The following is a 23,339-nucleotide window of genomic DNA, read 5'->3' as shown; positions in this document are numbered from 1 at the left end:
GTGGCAGGTAAAAAAAACTTCTCAAAAAGAAAGTTAGGATCAGACGCTATACTCAACTTCTGTTTGTTGTGGGGCACACTGACCTGGACTCTATTTATCAGGTAACTTAACTTATATTACTTCGATTTTTAGTATTAATCAGTTGTTGGGTTCTTCTAGAAAGCCCCCAAACCTCGTTTTGTTATAGCAGTGATTTTATCATGCCTTCAAAGTTAGAAAACAATAAAATAGTTTCGCCAACGTCATCCTTCGTTCGATCTATTCATCTGTCAGATAAGCGTTTCAGGGACCACTGATGGTTTTACATCAAACTGAAGTTTCTGTATAGTCGAGGATAATGTTTATCTCTTTCATTCTTGTGACAATTTTTTTTTTTCTTGTTCAATTTAAAAAAATTCAACTGTAGACCCTGCACGCACACACAAGCTGTCCATCAACCTAGCTCAATAAACAAGGCAAGTTGCGAGTAAACAATTCACGCTTGATTTGTTTATCCTTGTAATTTCTTCGCGGTTGAGCGCGCCCTCTCTGACCGGCATTCATTACAGACGAACAACCAGGCCTTCCAAAAGCGCGTCTCAACACACACGTCTCAATATGTCCGTTTATATCCGCGGTTTTTGCCTCCTAGTTGAGAAAAATCTTCCAGCAGAGGAATAGATTACCGGAAGGATCAATGTGTGGTGTTATCCACGAGCAGCATATAGAAGGTTGTGATTTTTAGCGTCGTTTGTCGTAATTTATTACATATGGCAAGTAGCACTGCAGCTTCCAAGAAGAAAGACAAGCGAACGACACTGCTTGATTTCGACCTGACAACAACTCTAGGTAAGCAAAGAAAGATGAATTGTCTCTGAAAAGTGAATTTGGCGACTTTATTTACAGTTCTAAGAATAGTTCATCTCTAATGAGGTCGTTAGTGTTGCGCTTTATGGAGGTATTAGAGAGTGACGGAGTCCTTTTGCACACAGGTACGGGCACTTTTGGACGAGTGTTACTCTGCCGCGATCAGAGGTCCGGTGAATACCATGCCTTGAAGATAATGAATATCAGAGAAGTAATCAGACTTAAACAAGTTGAACATGTACAGAACGAGAAGAATATTCTAACCAAGATTGAGCATCCATTTATCGTGAATTTGTGAGTATAGACTTGTAAACACTTAGTGTTTCAGCAAACTAGATTACTTATGAATGAGCTTGCTCGCTCTGTATATCTGAAGAGTACATCGCTCGCTTCTCGTCTAAATCCGAAATCTTTCCGTTGCAAAGTCTCCCAGTCACAGTTTCCCATTTAATGCATGTTTCAATCGACTTCCTTTCTAGGTTTCCTTTTTACGCAGTCTATGGGGTTATGTATACAAAGCAACCATGATCGATTTTTTTTAAAGTAAGCTCCTTCGATTCGTGTAGAAGTCTGTGTACATATGCTTAAGGTAGTAAATGTTAGCTTTGTGTGAATATGGGTTTAGCTAAGCTTGCTCATCTAGTAATACATTTAGGAAGTATTGCGATCAACGTCTTTCTGCGCGACTGTCATCTTTGATCTTGAACTTTTGGTGGCTCTGATAGGAAGCCATTTTCGCGTTCCAACCACGTGAAACGGAATTCCAAAGACTAATGTTTTTGCATATTAATGTTAATACGACTCTAATATTGTTTGACAATGTTCAGTTTGTGACCGCGTTTGAATTTTCTCGTAACTCGCGTCCAGTTCAGCGTTCGAGGTTCGCTTTAATGGACGTTTTTAGAACTTGGAAATTGACACTTTCTAGCTTCGGTTGCAGCTTTTGTTGTTCGTTGTGGCTTGTTCGTCACGTCTCCGTCACACTTGATTGAATCGAAAGTTCGATCATTTATCGCAGCAATTGAAACTGAAAGAACAAACACCTTTTGCAGAAACGTTCCATGGTTGACATAGCGCGTTGCTCTTGTGTAAATCGTTTCCTCAATGAAGCAATCTGTAATGGAATGAAACGTAGTTTAATTGGAATACATAGGAAAGCTATAATCTAATTTGTCGTAACTCCTTCTTGCAAACTTCTTTTGTTTATTTTCCCTTTCTTCTTGTGATTTCAACGCCGGGAATATATTGTGGTGAAAATAGGGAGCAAACAAAGGAGGAGTAAATATGTTTTCGTCCAGAGCTGTTCCTCAAATTGAACCTTTTCTTAAAATAGGGTCTTGTAAGAATGACCCCCCTTTGAAAGAAATACAGAATAGCTCAAAATGGTCTTCTTGCGTGAATAATCAACACAGCCTATTACACTATCCTGTTACCATATACTGATTGGATTTTGTACCAGGACAGTAATTTCATATTTTTTGAAACTAAAGGGGAGCATCTGGAAACAGAAGTATTCTTGGCCTAGTGTACACAAAAATGTGTGCATCAGGTACAAAAGTTAGAGATTTCAAAAAGTGAGTACTTTTTAGAGGCCTTGGAAACAGATGACTTTGTAGTGCTCCAAAATGTGGCAACAATCTTTTTCCAAAGCTCCAACAACTGCCAAGAACTGACAGAAGAAGGGTTCAATTTACAACAGTGACAATCAATTTTTAATATTGATAAAGCAACATCTTTTCACTTTTTTTCCGACAGCGACAGGACAAGGCTAGTATGACTCTTGCGATTTTTTTGTGCCATTTCTGACCATTTCTCGTAACACTCTTTAGATCTTGTCAAGTAGTTAGTCTTTTATTACTTGTTGTGGTACAAACATCAGAACTTATGAGTTACTTGTCTGATCAATTGAGTTCAGCACCAAAAGAGTGCGACATTTGAACTGGGCTTTCCAAGGTTGGTCCAAATTGATCAGGTTGATATACCTCATTTGTCAAACTTTACACACAGACTGACAAATATTGGTCCTTGATAGCCTCTTTGGCCTCTTTATTCAAAAGATCAACGTGTACAATAATTACCGGTATTTATCATCCAAAGGTTATTGTGCTCATGTAAAACCATGTGTAAATTTAATTATAGAGTGTATTCACATGCATGGCATCACGGCAGTCATATTGGTGTCCCAAAAGGTTGAAACAGTGGCCATATTGGTGTCCTGAGCCAATCATGTGGGAACTGAATTATTTTCTTATATAAACACTTTCTCTTGTTCCAATAAATTTTCATGGATGCTGGCCATGTGAGTGAAAATGTTCTGTAAGACTGGGGAGAGGTGAGCTTGCAAGAAAGCAAGACCACTGTACTGATCAAAACTGAAAGAAAACAAATTAGCAAAGCGCAGTGAGGTATATTGGTAATCAAGGAAGACCAAGTAATTAAGAGTGAGCTATTAGAATTATTTCCAGGCACCCACTTTAAGGTTACTTCCCACCTTCGCAGGTGCCCTTCAGGAAAAAAATCGTACGCGCGCCAGTTTCAATAAAACCCCAACAAACTATATATCGTAAGAAAGCTTAATAAATGTACTTTACGAAAAAAATACAATTTCAGCAATGTTTTCTTTTAGGAAGTGTCAGGAGGCAGTAAGGTGTGAAACGACCAAGGCTTCTTCTATTGAATTTATCGGGTATCAGATTCCACAGTACGAGCAAAATGGCTGCATAGTCTTATGCACAAGGCATCAGTCAACGAAAGTGTGTCGGGCTTTTTTCGATATTCTGATTGGTTGTCTAGATATCCGCTTCTAAAGTTGGAGTAGCTAAAAATATGCGAGACGTGTTGCGTAAATGGACGCCACAGGAAAAATGTGTTAAATATCAAAATTTCCCGACACACTTTGGTTTGTCATTATCTCTGAAATGTTCTGGCAAAATTTCACGAAAATCCGTCAAATCTGCATACCCTATAAATTCGCTCAAAATGGATGTATTCCTCCAAAAATCAAATGCGAGATTTTAGCTTGTAAAGGTTTGTAAACAACTCGTGCCACGCCCAGAGATTATCACGCCTAATTAAACCGGAAACCAATGGAACAACAGGACCTCCTAGTGCCTATGACAATGGATCAAGATTTCCCGGGAAAAGCATCGCATTGCAACATGTTTTTTTTATCTCACTCAGTGGAGTTCAATTCAGGACGGCGACGTAATATAATGGGCAAAGACGCCAAAGGCAAAGGCAAAACCCGTGCCAAAAAGGTTAAAGGGGGAAAATGTGCCACTGAAAAACAAGACGTTAAGGAATCGACAGACTGCTTAAGAAATACTCTTATTGTTGAAATGAGTTCCCCTGGGTAGGTTTCATTTTCTTCATCACTTCCCCCAGATTCCGACGAAGAATCTTGTTCACAGCCTGCACTGACGTTAACTTTGATTTTTAAGCTACTTGCTCCAAGGATATTCGAACACTCCGGAACTTCAGCAGACGCCGAGATTGTCGAAAGCGTTTGGCCAAACCAAGGGCCTTTGTCGCTTTCAGCAAGGTTTTTTTTTCTTACCTTGACAATATGGAGCTTTTTCTTTCTTCTTTGGGCTGGTTTTTTTGTTTTCTTTACCCAAGGCCTTTTTTCTGCTTTTGATTTTTCCATAGGAGTTAGCGTAAAGAGCTTCCACATAGGAATTTTTGTCAAGTGCGTGATGTAAATAAAAATATGCAAATGACATGAAATACGAGCGATGAGTGTTTGCTGCGAAAATTTCCCAGGGTTCTTGTCCGTTGACAAGATTGTGACACCTTCCTAGTCCACCTTCTAAATAACTCGGCCGCTTTTTGAGATTTTTAATGTTTTTCTTTTGGAAACACTAGATAAAATGACGAACTTAAATTTTGTCAAATAAAAGAAAAAACGATTTTTTTGGCCTCTGAAGGTGGGAAGTAACCTTAATATTGAGATCTTCTGGAGCACATAAATTTAGTTTTTGCAGTGACATGTGTGTTCTTGTGAAAAAGCAATGTTCAGCGACATTTGTCTGTAACCAAATAGGCGACAGGCAGGCTTAAAAACAAGTGACATGACAGAGCGACACTATGTGCCGCCTCGGAAGACCTCATTTTAGTGGAAACTAAAAGTACCTAGGGATTATCTTCTGCAAATCCCTAGTTTCTTTTAATTTGTACTTAGATACATAGTCATATAATACAGGTCAAAATAGTAGTTTACAAACAAGTACTATTACAAGAGTGCTTAATAATTAATGTCATTCAATTCATCCATTAGTTATCTGTTGTTATAAGAGAACTTAGAGCAATAAAAATGTGAGTTTAGGACCATATGAATTGTCCACAAGCCCTTACATGTAATACCAGGAGTTGTTTCCATACATTTCTTTGTAGTGTCAGCCGGGAAATGTAACTTCTGTCTGTAATAGTGGTTGTCCATAACAGAGGAGTATCTGTAAGGCGAGACTAGACTGGATTGGTTGTGCGATTCTTGACTGTCAACGTAGAAAACTCTTATATTTACAGTGTATTATCATATTCTGAACTACACATAGGTATTTTTGTGGCAATTACCCCCTCATTTTGTGGGTAAGCCAAGGATTGATATGTAATAAGGGCAAAAATAACTTTGACTGGCATATGAAAAGTAACTAAAACACAAACATACATATAATTTGTGAATTTATAAATTTATGAAATGTATTTTTAAAAATATTTATTAGTGACAGAAAAATTTGGGTAAAATTTGAAAGAGCTAGCTACATGTACCATCTCAATCCGTCTTGAAGATATAAAGATCCGAATTTTGTAGATGTTTTGAAAATAGTAACAAAATCACAGAAAATTCAAACTTACAAACTTTATATCTTTAAGACAGATCAAGCTTTTTTCAATGTTTTTTTGTGCATTTCACTTTATCTTAATGAGTTCTTTCAGAGTAATATACTTTTTGTGCCATAACAGGGAATTTGCCTTTAGCACTGTGACATCATTTTTCTGCCAGAAACTGTTAAAATAAAAAAAAAAACAAAATCAATATGGTTGTTTGGCATAATAAGTTATCATGGTGAAAAGTTTGAGCTCCATCCGATTAAAAAGACCCATTGGCAAAAGTTTTTCCAAGCGTTCAGCTTCAAGCCCTCTGCCCAGGCCCAGCGTACACCCTTGCAATGTTCACACAATTAGCGATTGCATTCTGTATACCTTGCATATGGTGGTTGCTCCTGCAGTAGGAGTGTCAGTTAAAACTGAGCTGTCCTACTGAAACAACATGATAATAGCCTTTTTCTTTGCCGCCTACAAAAATAAGGACAATGCTAAAGTTGCTTTGGCCTCTTCTCATAGTTAACTTGAGAATTCTGAGTTTAATTTGACAAGGAACAGCATATTTTGTTCAAAATAAGACAACTATTATCCTACCTGGCGACACTTGATGAACTACGAGCGAGTTGCCATGCCGGACGCTGGGGACCCTTTGGTGCCAAATTAGAAGCTTAGAGACACAAAATGTTTCATATTTTTCACTTTGTACAATATAATATGGTTTAGGGAATTGTAAATCCCTTTTCGTGAATATTTAATGCAATCTGCAGTGAGAAAAGTGGCCTGATTTCAATGCCTTTCCTGTTAACTTACATTGACGTCAGGACAGTAAAGTTATCGCCGCCTGCTGAATCATGATTGGTCAATTCAAATTTCAGGCGTGCCAGCCGTATGCAAGATTCCTTCCATTGCTGACAGTTTTTTTTTTTTCTTTGTACTTTGCAGATTATGGACGCATCATGATAACACATTCTTGTATATGCTTCTGGAGTATGCCTGCGGTGGTGAACTTTTCACTTACCTTCGTACAGCAGGAAGATTTAACAATGGGACAGGATTATTTTTTGGAGCTGAAATAGTATCTGCCCTTGATTATCTCCATCACAATAGTATAGTGTATCGTGATCTCAAGCCCGAGAATATTCTCCTTGACAGAGAAGGACATGTGAAACTCACAGATTTTGGTTTTGCCAAAGAAGTTCAGGATAAGTATGTTTTATTATTAAATGAGTTTTATTAATATGTCAGTAACTAAGTTCCACTTATGTCCTCACCTGTGGAAAGCAGCACTATCCAAAGCCATGGCGAGTATGAGGCACATGCCTCAGTGTTTGTTTTTGTTGTTGTTTTGATTTTTGTCTTAATTTTCTTGTTTTTGAATGGGGAAAGTGAAACATTGCTAAATACCTATGAAGAGAATTTAACCATGGCCAATTTGCCTTGGTCATAATTTTTTCTGGCTATCAGGTCCTGGTATCTTGCATGTATATCTTCCAAACTATATCTTTATAATTGCAAGTTCCAAAGACCTTAAATTGCATTAAAGGACCATTTTCTTATCACGACTTTCGTGTACCATATGCTGGTCCGATTACAGTCAATCTCCACGTCCCCTGGGGAACGGATCTAGAAAATTCGGATAGAGGTTGGGACAAAGACTGCAAGCCAACTGCCCCCCCCCCCTTCACCCCCACCCCCCCCCCCCCCAAAAAAAAATTCACAATAACCAAATTGCCCTCTAAAGATGGCTGGTAATTTTTTTTTTTTTCGAAAACATGAAAAAAAGGGGCCACGGTCCCTTCAGCCTCCCATCCAAATCTTCTGTCCCTGATCTCCTGGTCTCTCAGGTAACAGGCAAACTGAGATTTGGGAGATAAAGCTTAACATATCTGACATGGTTGTATCAGTTAGTCATTTAGAGGGGTCAGCAAGAGATAACTACTAGTCAAAGAAATATTTGGTTTCTATTTTTTAGGCTGGCATATATGACTGAATAATTTATCTGGTTTAGTAGACCATCAAATCTCTGTACACTTATTGAATGAGGCAGATATGGTTCCATTTTTAAGCGATAACGTAGTCATGCGCTTATAGCTGGCGTGCTGCATTCCTTTGGATGGTGATTTCTCAGTTATTTTGTTGCGCTTATGTCCGTCGTGCTTTTGTCGCACACTTTTTATCCCTCTGTGGAAGCGAAATGCACTCTGGGAGCTACCTTTGTGGCTTTGTAGGATCGGCGGAGTGCCTTTATTTTCAACTTTTAAACGAAGATTTTGAGTGTGGATTGTACTTTGTCAAGTATCCGAAAAATTTACGCTCACAGACAAACTCAAAATAAGAATATATCGTCCATTTATACAACTTGAGATTGACAAGCAAGTCGCACACGCAATAGGTCAAGGGTCCACATTAAATTTACGTATTAATGAGCATCGTTTAGGCTGGACCATTGCCTGTCTTGTGTTGAATTGAATGAGCAATGTCAGAGCACTGTATGGGCATTGTATGAGCACTGAAATATCTGAACTAAACTTAAATGTGTGGTACATGTGATAAGTCAAGGGTCCACATTTCAGGTGACATTTACGTATTGGTGGGCATTGTTTAGGCCTGAACTAAACTTATCTGTGGGCTGAAATATCGGTAAAATTGAACTTGAATTGGAGAAGAGCATTGCAGAAGTTCACTGTGAAACCAGTTAAGATAGCAGAAAGTAATGGAGAATAGTGTAACGAAAAGGTGAGCTACCTGAAGGTTTTGTCTTGATCAGAACTGGTTAATGTAGCTTAGATCATGGTTTCTTTAATGTAATACAGAGCGGCGGTTGTTTTTGAATGGGGAATGTGAAACATTGCACAACATTGATTTGAAAGCCAAAGAATACTCAAGCCATGTAAGAGGGACGTTCTGGTCTATGCTATTGTTTATGTTTTACCTGGAAGCGATATATCTTCCAACTTTAAAAAAAGTAATTCGCTCTTGGCAAATGACTCACTATGCAAGGTTTTGGTTCCCTCAAATGTGTGTGTATCATTTTTGCATTCCTTTGTTGATTTTACTAGCTAATGATGTGAAAATGAATCCTGGGTCTTGTTACCCTGTGGATTCGTCAACTGTCACTGCTGACTATCATCAAGGTGTCATTTCACTGTTTGGAATGAGTGTTGATAAACAATGTGCAGCAGTGTGTTTTACTGCACACACAATTTATCTGGAGTGCTTTTAATTTCAGCTTTTAAACGAAGAATTTGGGGTGGATTTTGGTTTATCCAGTATCAGATAGATTTACACTCACGGCAAACTCACAATAATATGGTCAAAGGTCCATTGATAATAGGTATATGGTTAAAACAACAAATTAATTAATTCTGGTAAGGTAATTAGCATTGCAAAATGTCCTTAAAGATAATAAGGTGTTGATTTCAGAGAGAAACAATGAGAATACTATTTGTTGTCTGGGAGCTAGTATTTAAAAGACACACCAAATTTTGCGATCTTTGGTTTCGGGGAGTGAGAAACTTGTCCTTGGGGACTGAGCTTTACAGCTGGTAGGATCTGCGGAGTGCCTTTAACTTAAGCTTGTTCTCATGTGCCGTCACAAATTCATTGACTTTTCGCTCAACAGGTCATGCTGTTGAAAACCTTATCAAAGTAAACACAATGAAAGTGTTACGCTTCCGTTCGCATTGCGGAATGCAATTTTAACTGGATGCCCTGATCTGACCCTAGGCTCGATTTCCCCTGCTCTCTCCTGTCCGCTTGCTGAGCACGGGCTCATTTCCAGAAACAGCGGCTGGTAATCGAGCCTAATCTGACCCACATTGTATATATACATTGAGATTTTGATCATAGACCTAACAATTAATTTTTGTGAGTTACACCTGTTTGCTTATTCTCAGAAAATGTGTTTGAGGGGTTAGTTTTTAACCACTCATTCTCATCTTTAGATTTTTCTGCATGACTGAAACCCGTCACTTTAATGGTTTAAGCTCATTGTTTGTTGCCAATATATTTTAAACATAAGCGAGTTGCGTGAACTGAAACAAAATTAAGTGCTAAAAACAGCCTGTCACACTGCAAACTGAATAAAATAATGGTTACATCTGCAACAATATATTGCAGAACACTTACTTGAGCTCTGAAAATGCAGACACAATGAACAAGTTGCATTTAGTAGGAGTCATGTATTGTAGGTTCATTTTGTTTGATAGTTGATTTGGCCAGCACCCTCATGAACTAAATGCTTGCAGATTATCTTGCCATAACTAAATGAGCTGTAATGCAAGCCTAAATGTAGAACCGGTTGAAAAACAAATGTTTTGTTAATTGGAACCTACTTTCATCCACACATCCCTTAGCGTCCTAGGCAGATGCTCAGTATCGCACATTCCTCCTAAGGAAATATTGTGTGACTACTGATGGTTTTTTCTTTTTTTTTTTTTTAACTTATTCATTTCTTAACTTGTGACAATTGCTCTCACATCCCTGTTGATTAATGAACTCAACTTCCTTTTACAAATACCCCTTATAAATGTATCCCAATTTTACTAGTGCCAGCAAAAAGAAATGTCATCGCTTCTGCATGCATTGCGTGCCATTTATTACTGAATACATTTGCCATATTTTGTCATTTCAGGACATGGACTCTTTGTGGTACTCCAGAATATCTTGCTCCAGAAATAATACAAAGCAAAGGTCATAATAAAGCAGTGGATTGGTGGGCACTAGGAATTCTTATCTATGAAATGCTTGTTGGGTAAGAATTTATGATAGCTTAAAATTCCAGGGGACTGCAACTCAACCTGTACATGTACCTGTCAACTCTCATTTCTTAGGCATGAGTCTCACACCTATGGGTATAGGCCCCGGTTGTTTGAGAGCTGGATAACACTATCCACTGGATAAATAGCTGTTCAGTGGATAAGTGTTAACAAAACAAACCATACTATCCACTAAATAGCAAGGCTGTGGTCTGTAAGTAAGTAAAATTACATGTAGCCCAAAGGTTCCTAACCATGAAATCCCAAGTGCCCAGCACTTAAGATTATGTGAAAAAAGTGTACTAAGTTTTTCCAGTCACCCAAAGGTAAAAGTTAGGTTCCTGTGTGCACGCAGATGCTTCATACATTGTATACAGCACAGCCCTGCTGGATAGTGATTTATCCAGTGGATAGAGTTGTCCACCTTTCTAACAACCTGGGCAAGGTTAAAAACTTCTATCTCGTGCCTATGAATGAAAATCTGACACCCAGCTGAAACATTTTCAGCTATTTGACCCAACCCCTGATGCACTTGAATCAATGCAGGAACAAACAAAGACAGTCCAATCTTGGCTTAAGTTTCTTCAATTGTCTAATTTTCAAGGGAGTACATACTTGTCTGGCAATATGTTATTTTTGGTGAAATATAACCTGAGACTAGGAAATATTTCAAATGCCTAAGCAAATCTCTCTTTTAGGTATCCTCCGTTTTTCGATGACAACCCTTTTGGAATTTATGAGAAGATATTGTCAGGCAAAGTAGAGTGGCCAAAACACATGGAAACAACATCAGCAAAGTAAGTAATTGACTTTCATTCCTGCAAGAGGTCAAAAACTATTCATGAATATGTCTTAAAAGGACTTAGGACTCAAGCAGTAATGTAAATAATTAAATAAAATAAATATCTTAATTGACCACTCCCCGAGTGGGGCTTTCCAGGACCAATAGAAACAAATGATGACACAAATAATGCAAATGAACATAACATGGTTAAAAATCCTAACTGGCAAGAGGCAGACCAGTTGACTATTTATAAATGTGGCTGAGGAGTTGAACAAGGGTCTACCAAGGAAATTAGTGGCTAGAGCGGAACTTGAACCTGCAACCTCTGGATTTCAAGTCCAGCGCCCTAACCACTGCCACAACCACACTGCCTGCTCTAATGTACAGTGGACCTCGGATATAATGAACCCTCTGATAACAGAGTCCAGCCATATTAAACAATTTGTTTCAACATAACCAAAGATACAACAGTACTGCCAACAGTACTGACAATGAAATGATGGAACAGGACACAGTGCCCAAGGGAAACAGTGAGTTTTGTTACCCCAAGACCCTCAATTTTCTCCAAGGTGAAGCGGAGTGGAACATTGAAGATCTTGGGGAAACCAAACTCACTGTTTCCTGTAAGGCCAGTCATTAAGTGTTTTGTATACCTCCCAACTAGAAAATTTAAAAAAAAAATACAAAAAAAGTATTTGCTTGACACCAACTGGTGCAGCAAATTTGCCAAGTTTCCAAGGTGCTTGACCTGATCACATGCAAGTTGTAAGTTCAAGTTGTTGTTTCCCTAGGGAGCTAGTGAGTTTTGACCTATGACACGTGACACGTTCTCTTCCAATCAGAAAATGTATTTGAAGTGGGAAGTATAACAAAACACATAATCTTGACTCCTGGACTCAGAAAACTTGGTTGGCCATGATGTTTGGATGTGTGATATATTTACCACATTTTACCTGGCAATGCAAGTTTTATTGATGTTCAGTATCAGGGTCTTACAGTAGCAACACAAACAGTTACGAAAGAAACCGTAAGCATAGCCTGCAGTGCAAGTGCTTTCCGTGTGTTCACAAGTTATCAGCGTTGGCTCGTGATTGAGTAGATTTGCTGCCGTCATCCTCACTGACCTACTTCATAGGATGCTTCAAGCCAAGTCCCTTCCAAGTTTGAATCCAAGATGGTGCCCACTTGATCAAAATGAGTCTCCATTGCAGGCTACCATAGGCAAGATACGCTGTCCACAGTAGAATGGATTAAGGAACATGATGCATGATGACAAATGCTCAGGACCAGTTATTAAGTTATATACATGTAATGATATTCACTGGGATTCGAACCCTTAGCCCTTGCCATTACAGTGCTTTGGAAGATTTAGCATTTTTAGGCTATGGATGACGTCGCATTGAAAAGAAGTTACCAATTATGTACTTATGCTTTTGTCTCATTTATTTTGACAGAGACTTGATCAAAAAGTTATTAGTACATGATAGAACAAGACGACTAGGAAGTATGAAGGTTAGTAAATCAAATCTGATTTTCTCCTTGAAATGCCTATAGATTTCCATTATGCAGGTTGGGAGAATTTACCAAATCATCACCAGTGGGAAATTGTCTTCATAGTTGAGGTAATTCTCTTAACTAATACTGTAAGAAATGTGTACCAATTGGAAGGAGATTTTACAATTTCGCAGAAGTTAAAGGGACACTGTCACGATATATTTGCTTAAAACTGTTATAAATTCACAAAATGGTCCCTAAATTTATGTAAGAAGAACTTAATTGGCTCTGACTAAACGATTATTAAAAGCAATTTCTTGAAGAAAGTCCACACTGCAGCAACAATTTTACAAAATTTCAATGATTTTCGAGCCAAACTTGAACCTTTGAAAAACTGACATCCTGACGTTTTTTCAAAACTCCATATCACAATCGGTTTCCATCCCTCGCCGTCGTTAGCCATCTTCACTTCTTAATGGGTTTTAATCATTTGTCGACTGAGTACTGCTCTACAAAACAAAACCGTTATTGTTCAGCTTCCAAAGATCTATATATGTTTTTGAGATTTCCAAAATCATGCTAAATATGGTGACAGGGCCCTTTTTAGGTTAAGAGAACCTGAACTTTTAGTTCATTAATCATCTGACTGTTAAATGTTGATCTACTTTTAGAATGGCACAGAAGATGTCAAATGTCACAAATGGTTCAAAGTGATTGACTGGAATTTAGTTTATCAAAGAAAGCTTAAGGTATGAAGTGAAAACTTTCAGTTGACTTATCACTGTTCAAAGTTAGACATGATGTATCGCCATTATAACTGAATAGTAATATGTGTTATAAAATAACTGAGCTACTACGCGCCCTCTCATTAGTCGATAGGTGTGTTTAGATGAGAGCATGTAAACACGGTTGTGACGTTTCAGATTCGCGCGTATTTTTGAGAATTATTTTATAAAAGCAATAGAGCACTTTTTTATGTTTACATAGCCTGATCTAAACACTCGGGGGAGGGGGAGGATTCTCGAAAGTTATGCAATCCCTCAGCTATGGCTCGGGTTTGCATAACTGTCTCGAATTCTCCCAACCCTCCTCGTGTTTAGATGAGGTTATGTAAACACGGAAAAAGTTCTCTATTGCTTAAAAATAAAAATTAGAAGTTAAAGGAAATGCCCTCTGCATCTGCTTGTTGTTTTATTGTTATTATTATTATTATTATTATTATTATCATTACTTTTACCTTGTATATACCTTATTTATAAAAAAAAGTAGTAGTAGTAGTATTAGCATTAGTTGTAGTAACCATGATATCATGACATATGATATGACGATGATGATAATAAATTATTATCATTATTATTATTATTATTATTATTATTATTATTATTATTTTGATATTATTATTACTATTATAATTACCGAAAACTTTTTTTTTTATTAAAAAAAAATATTATTATTATTATTATTATTATTATTATTATTATTATTATTATTATTATTATTATTATTATCGTCCTCACGTAATGTTTGCTTAGAGTCCTTAGGGCCGAGACCAAACCATGGTCCTGGGGCACTAGGGGATAGCCAGTTTTTAGCTTGATAGCACCCTCCTCAAAATGTGTGCTGTACCTAGCAAGGTTATCTTTTGTAGTTCACTGATGCTTAATTGGCCGGGAATTCTTCCAAGATAAGTTTCTAGTCCCTTTTTGATAGCTCCAAGTGCTCCAATGATAACTGGTATCGTTTCCGTTCTCATGCCCCACATTCGGCTTGTTTCGATTTCCAAGTCCTTATATTTGGATAGTTTTTCACTGACTTTCACGGATGTGTTTCTGTCTGATGGTACTGCCATGTCAATAAATTTACAGGTTTTCGTTTTGTGGTCTTTAATCACTATATCGGGTCTGTTGGCTGTTATTTTCCTGTCTGTGTGTATTGGCATGTCCCATAATATCGTGACATCCTCGTTTTCTGTAACTGTTTGCGGCTCATGGTCATTATTATTATTATTGTTATTGTTATTATTATTATTATTATTATTATTATTATTATTATTATTATTATTAATTTACAAACACAATACACATAGGAAAAACTAAACAAGTGCAAGTGTACTGTGGAGGAAATGTAATTATTATTATTATGGTGAAATACAATAGAAGTATTCTTTTTCTATGAGCATAAAACATGTTTGTTACTGTTCAAGACTCTTGTATGTTACAAAAAATAGGTAGATAATCGTATGGATGCGAGTCCAATTAAGGATTTGCGCTTTCAAATGTCATGAGAAGTGTTAAAGTCCTTAGAGTTTCGATATGATTACTCATTTATTAATTGACTGGGAAAATTATGAAAGCGTGCACACTAATTTGTACTGCAGTACAAAAATTAAAAGTTAACGATAAATTGGCCTGCTCCGAGCCAATCGCAATGAAGTAAGTTTCTTAGTAATGAAATAACAGTGGTAATTCTCAAGCTGCTTGAGAGCTAAGCATACGATTGAGGATTTTTTCCCTTCTCCTTCCACTTGTGTGATTAAAGTTTACGTTTATTTGTAAGGTGGTCCTCTTGTTCTTATCCCGCAAAATATGAAACTAGCTTCTGAGGAGTTTGCAATATGAGCTAGCCCTCTGCACGCACTGCGGACCTGGGATATTAATCGTGTAGTTAAGTGCTCTATCTTTGTTTTCAAATCGGAAATAATTTAAACTTTTGCGATGTCTCCTACATTTGTCACTTGAGCATGACATTATAAGAACATGCTGTTGCTAAGCAATGGCTTTGACGAGAATCGCGCGCTCTGTCTGGTGTCTATTCTCCGATGTCGGTATCATGTCAAGCGCTCAGAATTCGTCACAATTTGACTTGCGTTGACACATCCTAGTGAAAACTTTTAACCGCGACTGATAATTAAACTATAACAAGTAATGAATACTTTGGTTTATCTAGGCGCCAATTGTTCCAAAGCTCGCGCACCCGGGCGACACGAGGAATTTTGATGACTATCCAGAAGAGGACTGGAGAGCAGCGCCGCCCCTCTCTGGGAAATTATTGGAGCCGTTTAAAGATTTTTAACCGAGGAGATTTCACTTATTTTAGTTAACCAGGTGAGCTTTAAATCTAAAGAAATCTGCTAGCTTTCTTTCATGAATGCCGTTCTCTAATTGGCTATGCTACTCACTATCTATTCTGTGATAGATAGTGAGTAGCGTAGCAGTGTGCCCTTGTTGACAAAATGAAGGCCGCTTCTTGGCGTTTTCGAAGTGTCTGTGAAGAGGATTTAGTTTAAATTTTGAACGACTAATAGATTTATACTAAAACAATTAGGTTATTCGCTCTCGATTTCTATCGCGCGATAGTTGAGTCGGGCTGCGCCCTCGTCAACTATCACGCAATAGAAATCTCGAGCTCGTAATCTAATTGTTTAATAGAAAGTGAGTAGCGTAGCCAATCAGAGAAGGACATTCGTGATAGAACGCTAGTAGATTTATACTAAAACAATAGGTAGTGAGTAACGTAGCCAATAAGAGAACGAGAATGGTGATAGAACGCAGGTGGATTTATACTATCTGTGATAAGGAGGATACAAAGGTCTTTTCGTGATAGGCAAACGAATTTAAAATAACTTGCGCTTGCTATTTTCGGCTTTTAGCCAATATAACAATTTTAAAACCCACTGCTGCTTTGAATACTCGCTAGTTTTAAAACTTGCTCACAAGTTTCACTCGAAATCACCAAAGTCTTTAATCGTCGAAGAAAGCGCAAAATTAAATACCTGGACGACAAAAGTTACACTTTTTAAAGAGCAAAATGGCGAGATTTTAAGCCGCAGGCTTCCAGACTACTGGTAACTTGTAAATATGGACTTGTGGCCTAATATTAATTTTCTTTTGACCTTTCTGTTGCCGTCTTTCTTTGTCTTCCGTCCACATTACGCCGAAGAAATTTGAAAACGCAGCCTTATTTCTACGGTTAGGCCTACCGTCCATACTAATCCGAAAAGAAAACGGAGGTTTTCGAAAACGTTCTTCAAACTGGAGGAATTTGAAAACGCCGGCTTTGCCTTTTAGTGTGGAGGGAAACACATTTTGAAAACGGCGCTTTTCGAAAACGATGACGTCACGATAATCACGTGATTTCCCTGCCCGAGTTTTCCTCAAACACAAATCCAAAATGGCCGGTGATTGTTGCGTTTCCAAATTTCTCCGGTGGAGTGTGGACGGGGGCTTTGCGTGTTAAACAGGTGTTTTTCTACACTGTTTTTTTTTTTTTAATTTAAGCTGGTTGATACCTATTTTAGAGTCAATCTTCAATTACGTGATCGTTATTTCTTTGCATCCTTGATATCGAATGCAGTTCGGTGTAGAAAATCATACCATTACCGTTTGTTTCTTCTGATCTAGTAGGTTCGTGTCTCAAAAAAACCTGCTGATCATCTCAGTGGTGGAGTATTCTATCGACTTTGATCTCGTCTTTCTGTTCTTGTGATTTCAGTTTATCTTGGATTTGCCAAGAGAGTACAAGGATCACGGGCGAGAGAAGAATTCAAATCACATGAGAGATGTCACGTCGTGGATTGTTCCGATTCCGAATAATCCCCTTGTCTCTAGGAATTCATTTGAAGTCTTATTTATTACTGAATGCGTTGTTACGTTTAGGCAAGTTAACAACTGTCTTAGAAGGTCAAGACGACATCTGTCGCAGTGAGTCATAGTCGGTATTTTATGTTTTTAAATGTAATTAGCTAACTTCGTGACAGCTATAGAGAAGGTACATTTGTTTTTAACTATGGGCATTATTATTTTACAATTTAAAATTCAAAAGTTTTGTATTTTTTTTATTTTTCATATTTTAGTTTGAGCCTCGAGCATCATGCCTGTTCGCTTTGCTGAAGAATTGCAATTTTAAAGGAACTCAGTCACGGTATTTTGAGTTATTTTGACTACATTAAAATTACCTTTAAATGGTAGGAAACCTGAAAATAGCAGTTTAATAAGATAGAAAAATACCAAAGACATAATGATAAACCATAAAGGAACAAGGATGCCTAAGGATGGAGAAGATTAACACGGATTACAAACGACGAATTTGAAAAATTGAGGCTAAACGTTTCAATATGCGCAAACCGTGACTGAGCTCCTTTAGAGATTCATCTAGGTTGAAATTGTCTTTGACGTTGGTTTTCCGTGATAAATGTTGTGTTATGATACGGGGGTAATGTATAATTATCGACTGAAAGATTATGTAAAAAATTACGAGCCGTCGACGGCCAAAATTTGAACAACGATTTCTCTTTACTTCTGAATGGTGCGTGATGAATGAATTATTACTTTTAATTCCTTCTTTTGCGACCAGCTTTCAACTCTTTTAATTTTTTCCTCTTAAGTCTACAAAGGAGAGCGCTCAACGTTTTACAGAATGTCTCACCCTCATGAGATAATAAACCACGTGGTTTTCATAAACCAATCAGGTAGCGACTGTGTCGCGTCACGTGATGTGCTGTGCGCCCCAGCCCACCTTAGGGTGGTCGAGTCAGTCGGGGGAACGAGTACCAGTCGATGGTAAAAGTCTTAAATGAGCCCGCGATTTTTGTTCCTTGTGGTCGGAGTTGTCTGACGTATACTCGTGAGTGCTCGACCCGGTTCGGTCGGAATCGGAAATTGAGTCGCTGAAGATTTGCCGAAGATAGAACTTGTTCCCTCGACTAAAATAGTTCTAGTTACTGTTAATACTAGTTTCGGAAGATAATTAAATTCTTCTTGAACTTTCAAGTATAAAAATCATAATCGGGAACTGCCATTATATAGAGGGAGGGTTTTATTTTATTTTGTCAAGCATTTTATTGCTTTTGTCACTCTGTAGCACGTTCCAAGCTCTCGCTCTTTAATTTCGTCGCGTTCACTGACCGAGAGCCTGGTACAGACTAGTCACCAGACTAGGTGAGCTTTCTTTGACTCAGGCCTCTCGCCGCGCGCATCGTTTATGTAGTCTTTACCATTCCCCTCTCGAGATTCTGGCATTCTCGATTGTGACTGAGTCTATTTTTGTATGCGAATTGAAAATTTACTGTATAGATTAACATGTCAACTTGAATTTAATTTTTGTAAAATGTGTCAATGGATACACGAGTCAAAATTTCCAAATAAAATTTTATATATTCGGTTGGAAAAGTCTTTGTCTTACGGGGTTTTACAGGTTGTGGCTGATGGAGGCGAAGCCATGAACATCCCCAACTGAAAAGTAAATTTACATTTGACTTACGTAGCAGAGGCTAAATGGGGAATTTCTCTTTAACATTCGAAAAAGATATTTGATAAAGGATGGCTTAAAATAGATTGAAATTCTCATATGATATATCACTGTTCAAATGACTGGATTAAAAAGAACAAACTTAAAAAGGAACTACCCGTATTCAGCGTCAAGACAAGACAACGTTTATTTTTGTACTGATTTTTTTACAAGAATAAATATGTTATATAAATTGTAAATACATTCAGTAGCTTGTCATCCAACATAACTCTAAAAAGTTTAACTAGCTTACAAAAGGCAGAAGATTGGTTTAACTAGACTGTCGATCTAAATGTTAAATTCTTAATTAAGGTTTGATAATACAGAACAAATATTGAATATAATTCACTCACATGTATACAAACAATGAAGGAAATAAATAAATAAGTAGTAGTACGGAAATTTCGCAAACCTGTCAAAACTCCCGAGGGTTCCGTTACAGGCTCGAGTTTGATTGGTTTATTTTAAAAACAATAAAAATGACCGGAAGTGAATACTGGCGACTTGATTGAGCCACGTGTTTGTCAGCTAGGCATACGCAATTCAACCGGAAGTCCGATATTTTCGGACTTCGGAACAAAACTTTCCAGGGTCGTGCGCTCACCGACCGCTGGTTAAGGTGAACGAAGACTGGGTACGACTTGGAATCAGTGTAAGTCGAACGTTGAGCTCCAAATTCAAAAATAGAAGTTAACTATCGTAGTTCACTTTTCTCACAAATTATTTTTAGGGAATGGGGTTGGGCTCACTTCTTTCGGAGGTCGTTACTTACGGACTTTCACGATTCGTTGCGTGTACGAGCCATTGGCCAAGCCATTGGTAGCCGTGCATGGTCACCTAAAGCACTGGCAATCTATCTTAGCTCCATGTACTAAGTTTCTCCTCGCTTTTTGTTGTTGTTGCTTTTTGCCCTCGGCTGTGTAATTGTGCGATATTTTCTACACAATAACTTCAATCGCCGAGCATGATAATACTGCACGCTTTTCGGTCTCGTTCATATAACAACAAATTAACCAGTGCCTTTGAGTCTCAAATTATGTCACGTGATAGTCGCGTGACCAGTATTTTCAATTACCAGTAAAGCAATAGGCACTGATGAAATCATTAACATTTTTTACATGCCAATTTTATCATTTGCAATGTAGATTCTATTATCTAGACTAGGAAATTCAAACCTTAAATTTACGTTTGGGATGTTCCAAAACCGTAATATCAGAACTATGCATCAAATCGAGGCCGAGATACAGAGTCAATTTATATAGGTTTCATTGACATGATTTTCTTGAGTTACTTGCTTAATGTGATTGAGACACCTTCTATTTCCCATTTGAAACTTTCAAATATGCCGGAATAGATCAGGTATGTTACAATAAACACTTGCTGGACATTTTGGTCTGAAGGAAACGTTTTGAAAAGCAGCTTTCATTGGCTACAACATTCCTATGCCTGCGTTTAAAAACACCAGCTGAATAAAGGTTCTTTTAGTTGCAATTTCCACCACAATTGCACAAACTGGTACAGTCAAGATTAGCCTGCAAGCATATGTTAATTTCGTAATTACTTACAACAATATTCTACTTCTAAACCTGATTTCCGCAAATACCGTGTGTTTAAAAATTACGATAGAGAAAGCATTTAAATTGATTTAATGAACCAAACTCTCCAATGTTACAGGGTAAGCTGTTGCAAAGGGTTGCGCCGCTGTGACTAAAACTTTTTTTCATGTAGCTAGTTCTCGGAAAGGGAACAACAAGTTTGTTAACCGAGTCCCTCAGAGCATAATTTGATTCATTTCGCGTTACAAATTTAGAAGTGAGATATTTGGGAACCAGACCGTTTAAAGACTTGAAAACCATTAATTAGGGCTTTCTGAATTTGATGTTGAAATTGCAAGTCTTTCCAGCTGAGTTTGTGAAACAAGGAATCGACCTCAGCATCATAGCCCGATGAAGTTATTATTCGGGCAGCACAGTTTTGTAGTTTTTGTACCTTGTTAGATAATGTTTTGCCAAAATTACCCCAGACTAGGCTGCAGTAATCAAAGTGAGGTTGAACTGGTGAGTTGTATATGCAGAGTATGGTAGATTGAGGTACAAATGGCTTAACTCGCTTTATGGCTCCAATTGCAGTTCTAAGTGATCTATTTAGACAGTTATCAATGTGGGAATGCCACGTTAGATTTTCATTGATATATACTCCAAGTGATTTCACAGGGGAAACTTGTTCAATCGGAACATTATCAATGGAGAGTTCGAGTGTATCAGATAGAGTACTTAATCTTTGCCTGGAGCCGATCAACATAAATTCCATTTTTGTAGCGTTCAAGGTAAGACACAAGCCATTTGCTTAGCTTTTCAAGGTCGTGAGATAGACTAGACTGAATCAGATGCAAATCAGAACCAGCACAAGTAATGTGGGTGTCATCAGCATACATTCTACAATCCCGGCCAAAAGTAGTTGGGACACTTGAGCTGTATCACGTATCCCCCTTCCCCCCTAATCAATGTTGGAAAATATCGCGTTTTCTCCAACAAAAAAGGGAAAAATCACCTGATTATCAACATTGAAAGTGGGGGGAGGGAAGAACTTGCTTCGTGTCCCAAGTCTTTTGTCTGGGATTGTCTGAAAGAAGAATTTAAAGAATGTCACACCACTCGCTCTAACAAAGCTTGGAGAAGAGGGGAGTTGTAACGTCTCGCGGGTACAGCTAACGAGCGCTACTAAAAAGAAACAACATACAATGACAAGTTTTACCTGGTCGGGCACTAAGAAACGTAAAGTCATCTTTCTAAATGACCTTCTACGGTAGGTGATTGGTAAGTCCGTGGCATGACCTTCTGTTGCCTCTTGAGGGGCAAACGGCCCACTTGCTTGCCCGTGAAATGCAACTTTGCACAAGATGTTGTGTTTAAAAAGGATGTTTCTATTTCCTGCACTGAAAAATACGACCTTGTCTACGTCTTTTAGAGGGGTGGTTGATTGGCGCGAAACAGAAATGATGCAAATTCGGTTGAAACAGTAGGTGCCGGGCAAGTGGATATTTTCGCCCGTGTCCTCGCCGTTTCGCGGAGTTAATCTGTGGACAGCAATAAAGCGTTGCTGCTACCTAAACGCGGTTAAATTATGCATGTCTTTCTTCGTTTTCCCCTCTAATACCGGAAAGCGTATAAAGCGAGGTGTGTTTTCGGCTTCAGAAGTGCCACCGGGTTAACCGCCGCGATTAACCCTTACGGTTAACCATTCTGGTAACACTTTTTGGTTCCAAACTGCTACGTGTCATTCGAATTATACCTTTTTCCGCTTTATAGGAATTACGAAAAACCATTTAACATTGTCTGGGATCAAGAACTAGCAACAGAGAGCCTTCCGAGAAGGTTTATATGGTTAATCGTTCAATTGAAATAAAAAGGGTAGTTACGTAGTTAACTTATTGTCTGCGGCAAACGGTTAACCGTATTTCAAGTGTCAAACTCGACTATTTTGCCACCAAATTGCTTCCATCCTGCATTTCAAATAATGTGAAGTGAGAAATTTTTGAACCTTCTGCCAATTGGGAAGAACAGGGAAGGCTAGGTTGCAAAACGCTGACTTTCAAATGGTTGTGGTTATTCGTGCGCGTTCATAAAACACATGGAACCCGGAAGCTGTCGTGTCGCGTGTAATGGTGATATATATGATTACTCTACACCGATAAGCATTTCATTGGGTTTAAGCCAATTTATTTAACACTATTCCGTTAAACAACACAAAGATCTGCTACTTTGCGAATTGATAATCCTGGAAAATGTCTTAAGTAATAGACACGAGCTCTAACCTTCCCTTAAATGCCATTTTACTTGAAGCAAGTCCCAAATTTCGTTCTGCTACAGGCGGTTACGGGTTATATTCCACGAATATCTGCACCGAACCTTAATCTAGATTAACGTAAAAAAGTTCTGTCCAATTTCCAGAAACAAAGTGTACGTCATTAAGCCGAAATTAAATTCTAAAATATCGTGACGCCATGACGATCGCTGGCGTTACCTTTATTGGAAAATTCCTCGCATATCTCTTTCAGACAATCCCGGCCAAAAGTAGTTGGGACACTTGAGCTGTATCACGTATCCCCCTTCCCCCCGAATCAATGTTGGAAAATATCGCGTTTTCTCCAACAAAAAAGGGAAAAATCACCTGATTATCAACATTGAAAGTGGGGGGAGGGGAGAACTTGCTTCGTGTCCCAAGTCTTTTGTCTGAGATTGTAGGTACGCTGAACAATAAACAGTGAGGCAAATCGTTAATATAAATTAGAAATACAAGAGGACCAAAGATCGTTCCCTGTGGCACACCACATTTAAGAGCGGTGAGGT

At 38.1% G+C, this 23,339-nt stretch overlaps 1 protein-coding gene across 1 annotated transcript; it reads left to right on the top strand.

Annotated features, from left to right (window-relative positions):
* Positions 1–18,872, top strand: LOC110050269 (cAMP-dependent protein kinase catalytic subunit PRKX-like). The gene is made up of 10 exons (XM_020756175.2): positions 1–101; positions 632–828; positions 972–1,140; positions 6,613–6,876; positions 10,304–10,423; positions 11,126–11,224; positions 12,666–12,723; positions 13,377–13,454; positions 15,652–15,809; positions 17,197–18,872. Exons 2-9 carry the CDS (start codon positions 750–752, stop codon positions 15,775–15,777), a joined length of 993 nt encoding a protein of 330 aa, XP_020611834.2. The 5' UTR covers positions 1–101; positions 632–749; the 3' UTR covers positions 15,778–15,809; positions 17,197–18,872.
* The last annotated feature ends 4,467 nt before the right edge of the window (positions 18,873–23,339 follow it).

The sequence above is a fragment of the Orbicella faveolata genome, unplaced genomic scaffold (genome assembly GCF_042242905.1).
Source record: "Orbicella faveolata isolate gen_17 unplaced genomic scaffold, um_ofav_v1 contig_25, whole genome shotgun sequence".
Taxonomy (NCBI): domain Eukaryota; kingdom Metazoa; phylum Cnidaria; class Anthozoa; order Scleractinia; family Merulinidae; genus Orbicella; species Orbicella faveolata.
This window is presented reverse-complemented; position numbering and strand designations above follow the sequence as displayed.

What these genes read in the sequence shown, in the direction of transcription:
- LOC110050269 (XM_020756175.2), top strand. Translation starts at nt 750, where the DNA reads ATGGCAAGTAGCACTGCAGCTTCCAAGAAGAAAGACAAGCGAACGACA. An exon ending in CGACCTGACAACAACTCTAG is followed by an intron (nt 829 to 971) that starts GTAAGCAAAGAA and finishes TTTTGCACACAG; the next exon opens with GTACGGGCACTTTTGGACGA. An exon ending in GACGACTAGGAAGTATGAAG is followed by an intron (nt 12,724 to 13,376) that starts GTTAGTAAATCA and finishes ATCTACTTTTAG; the next exon opens with AATGGCACAGAAGATGTCAA.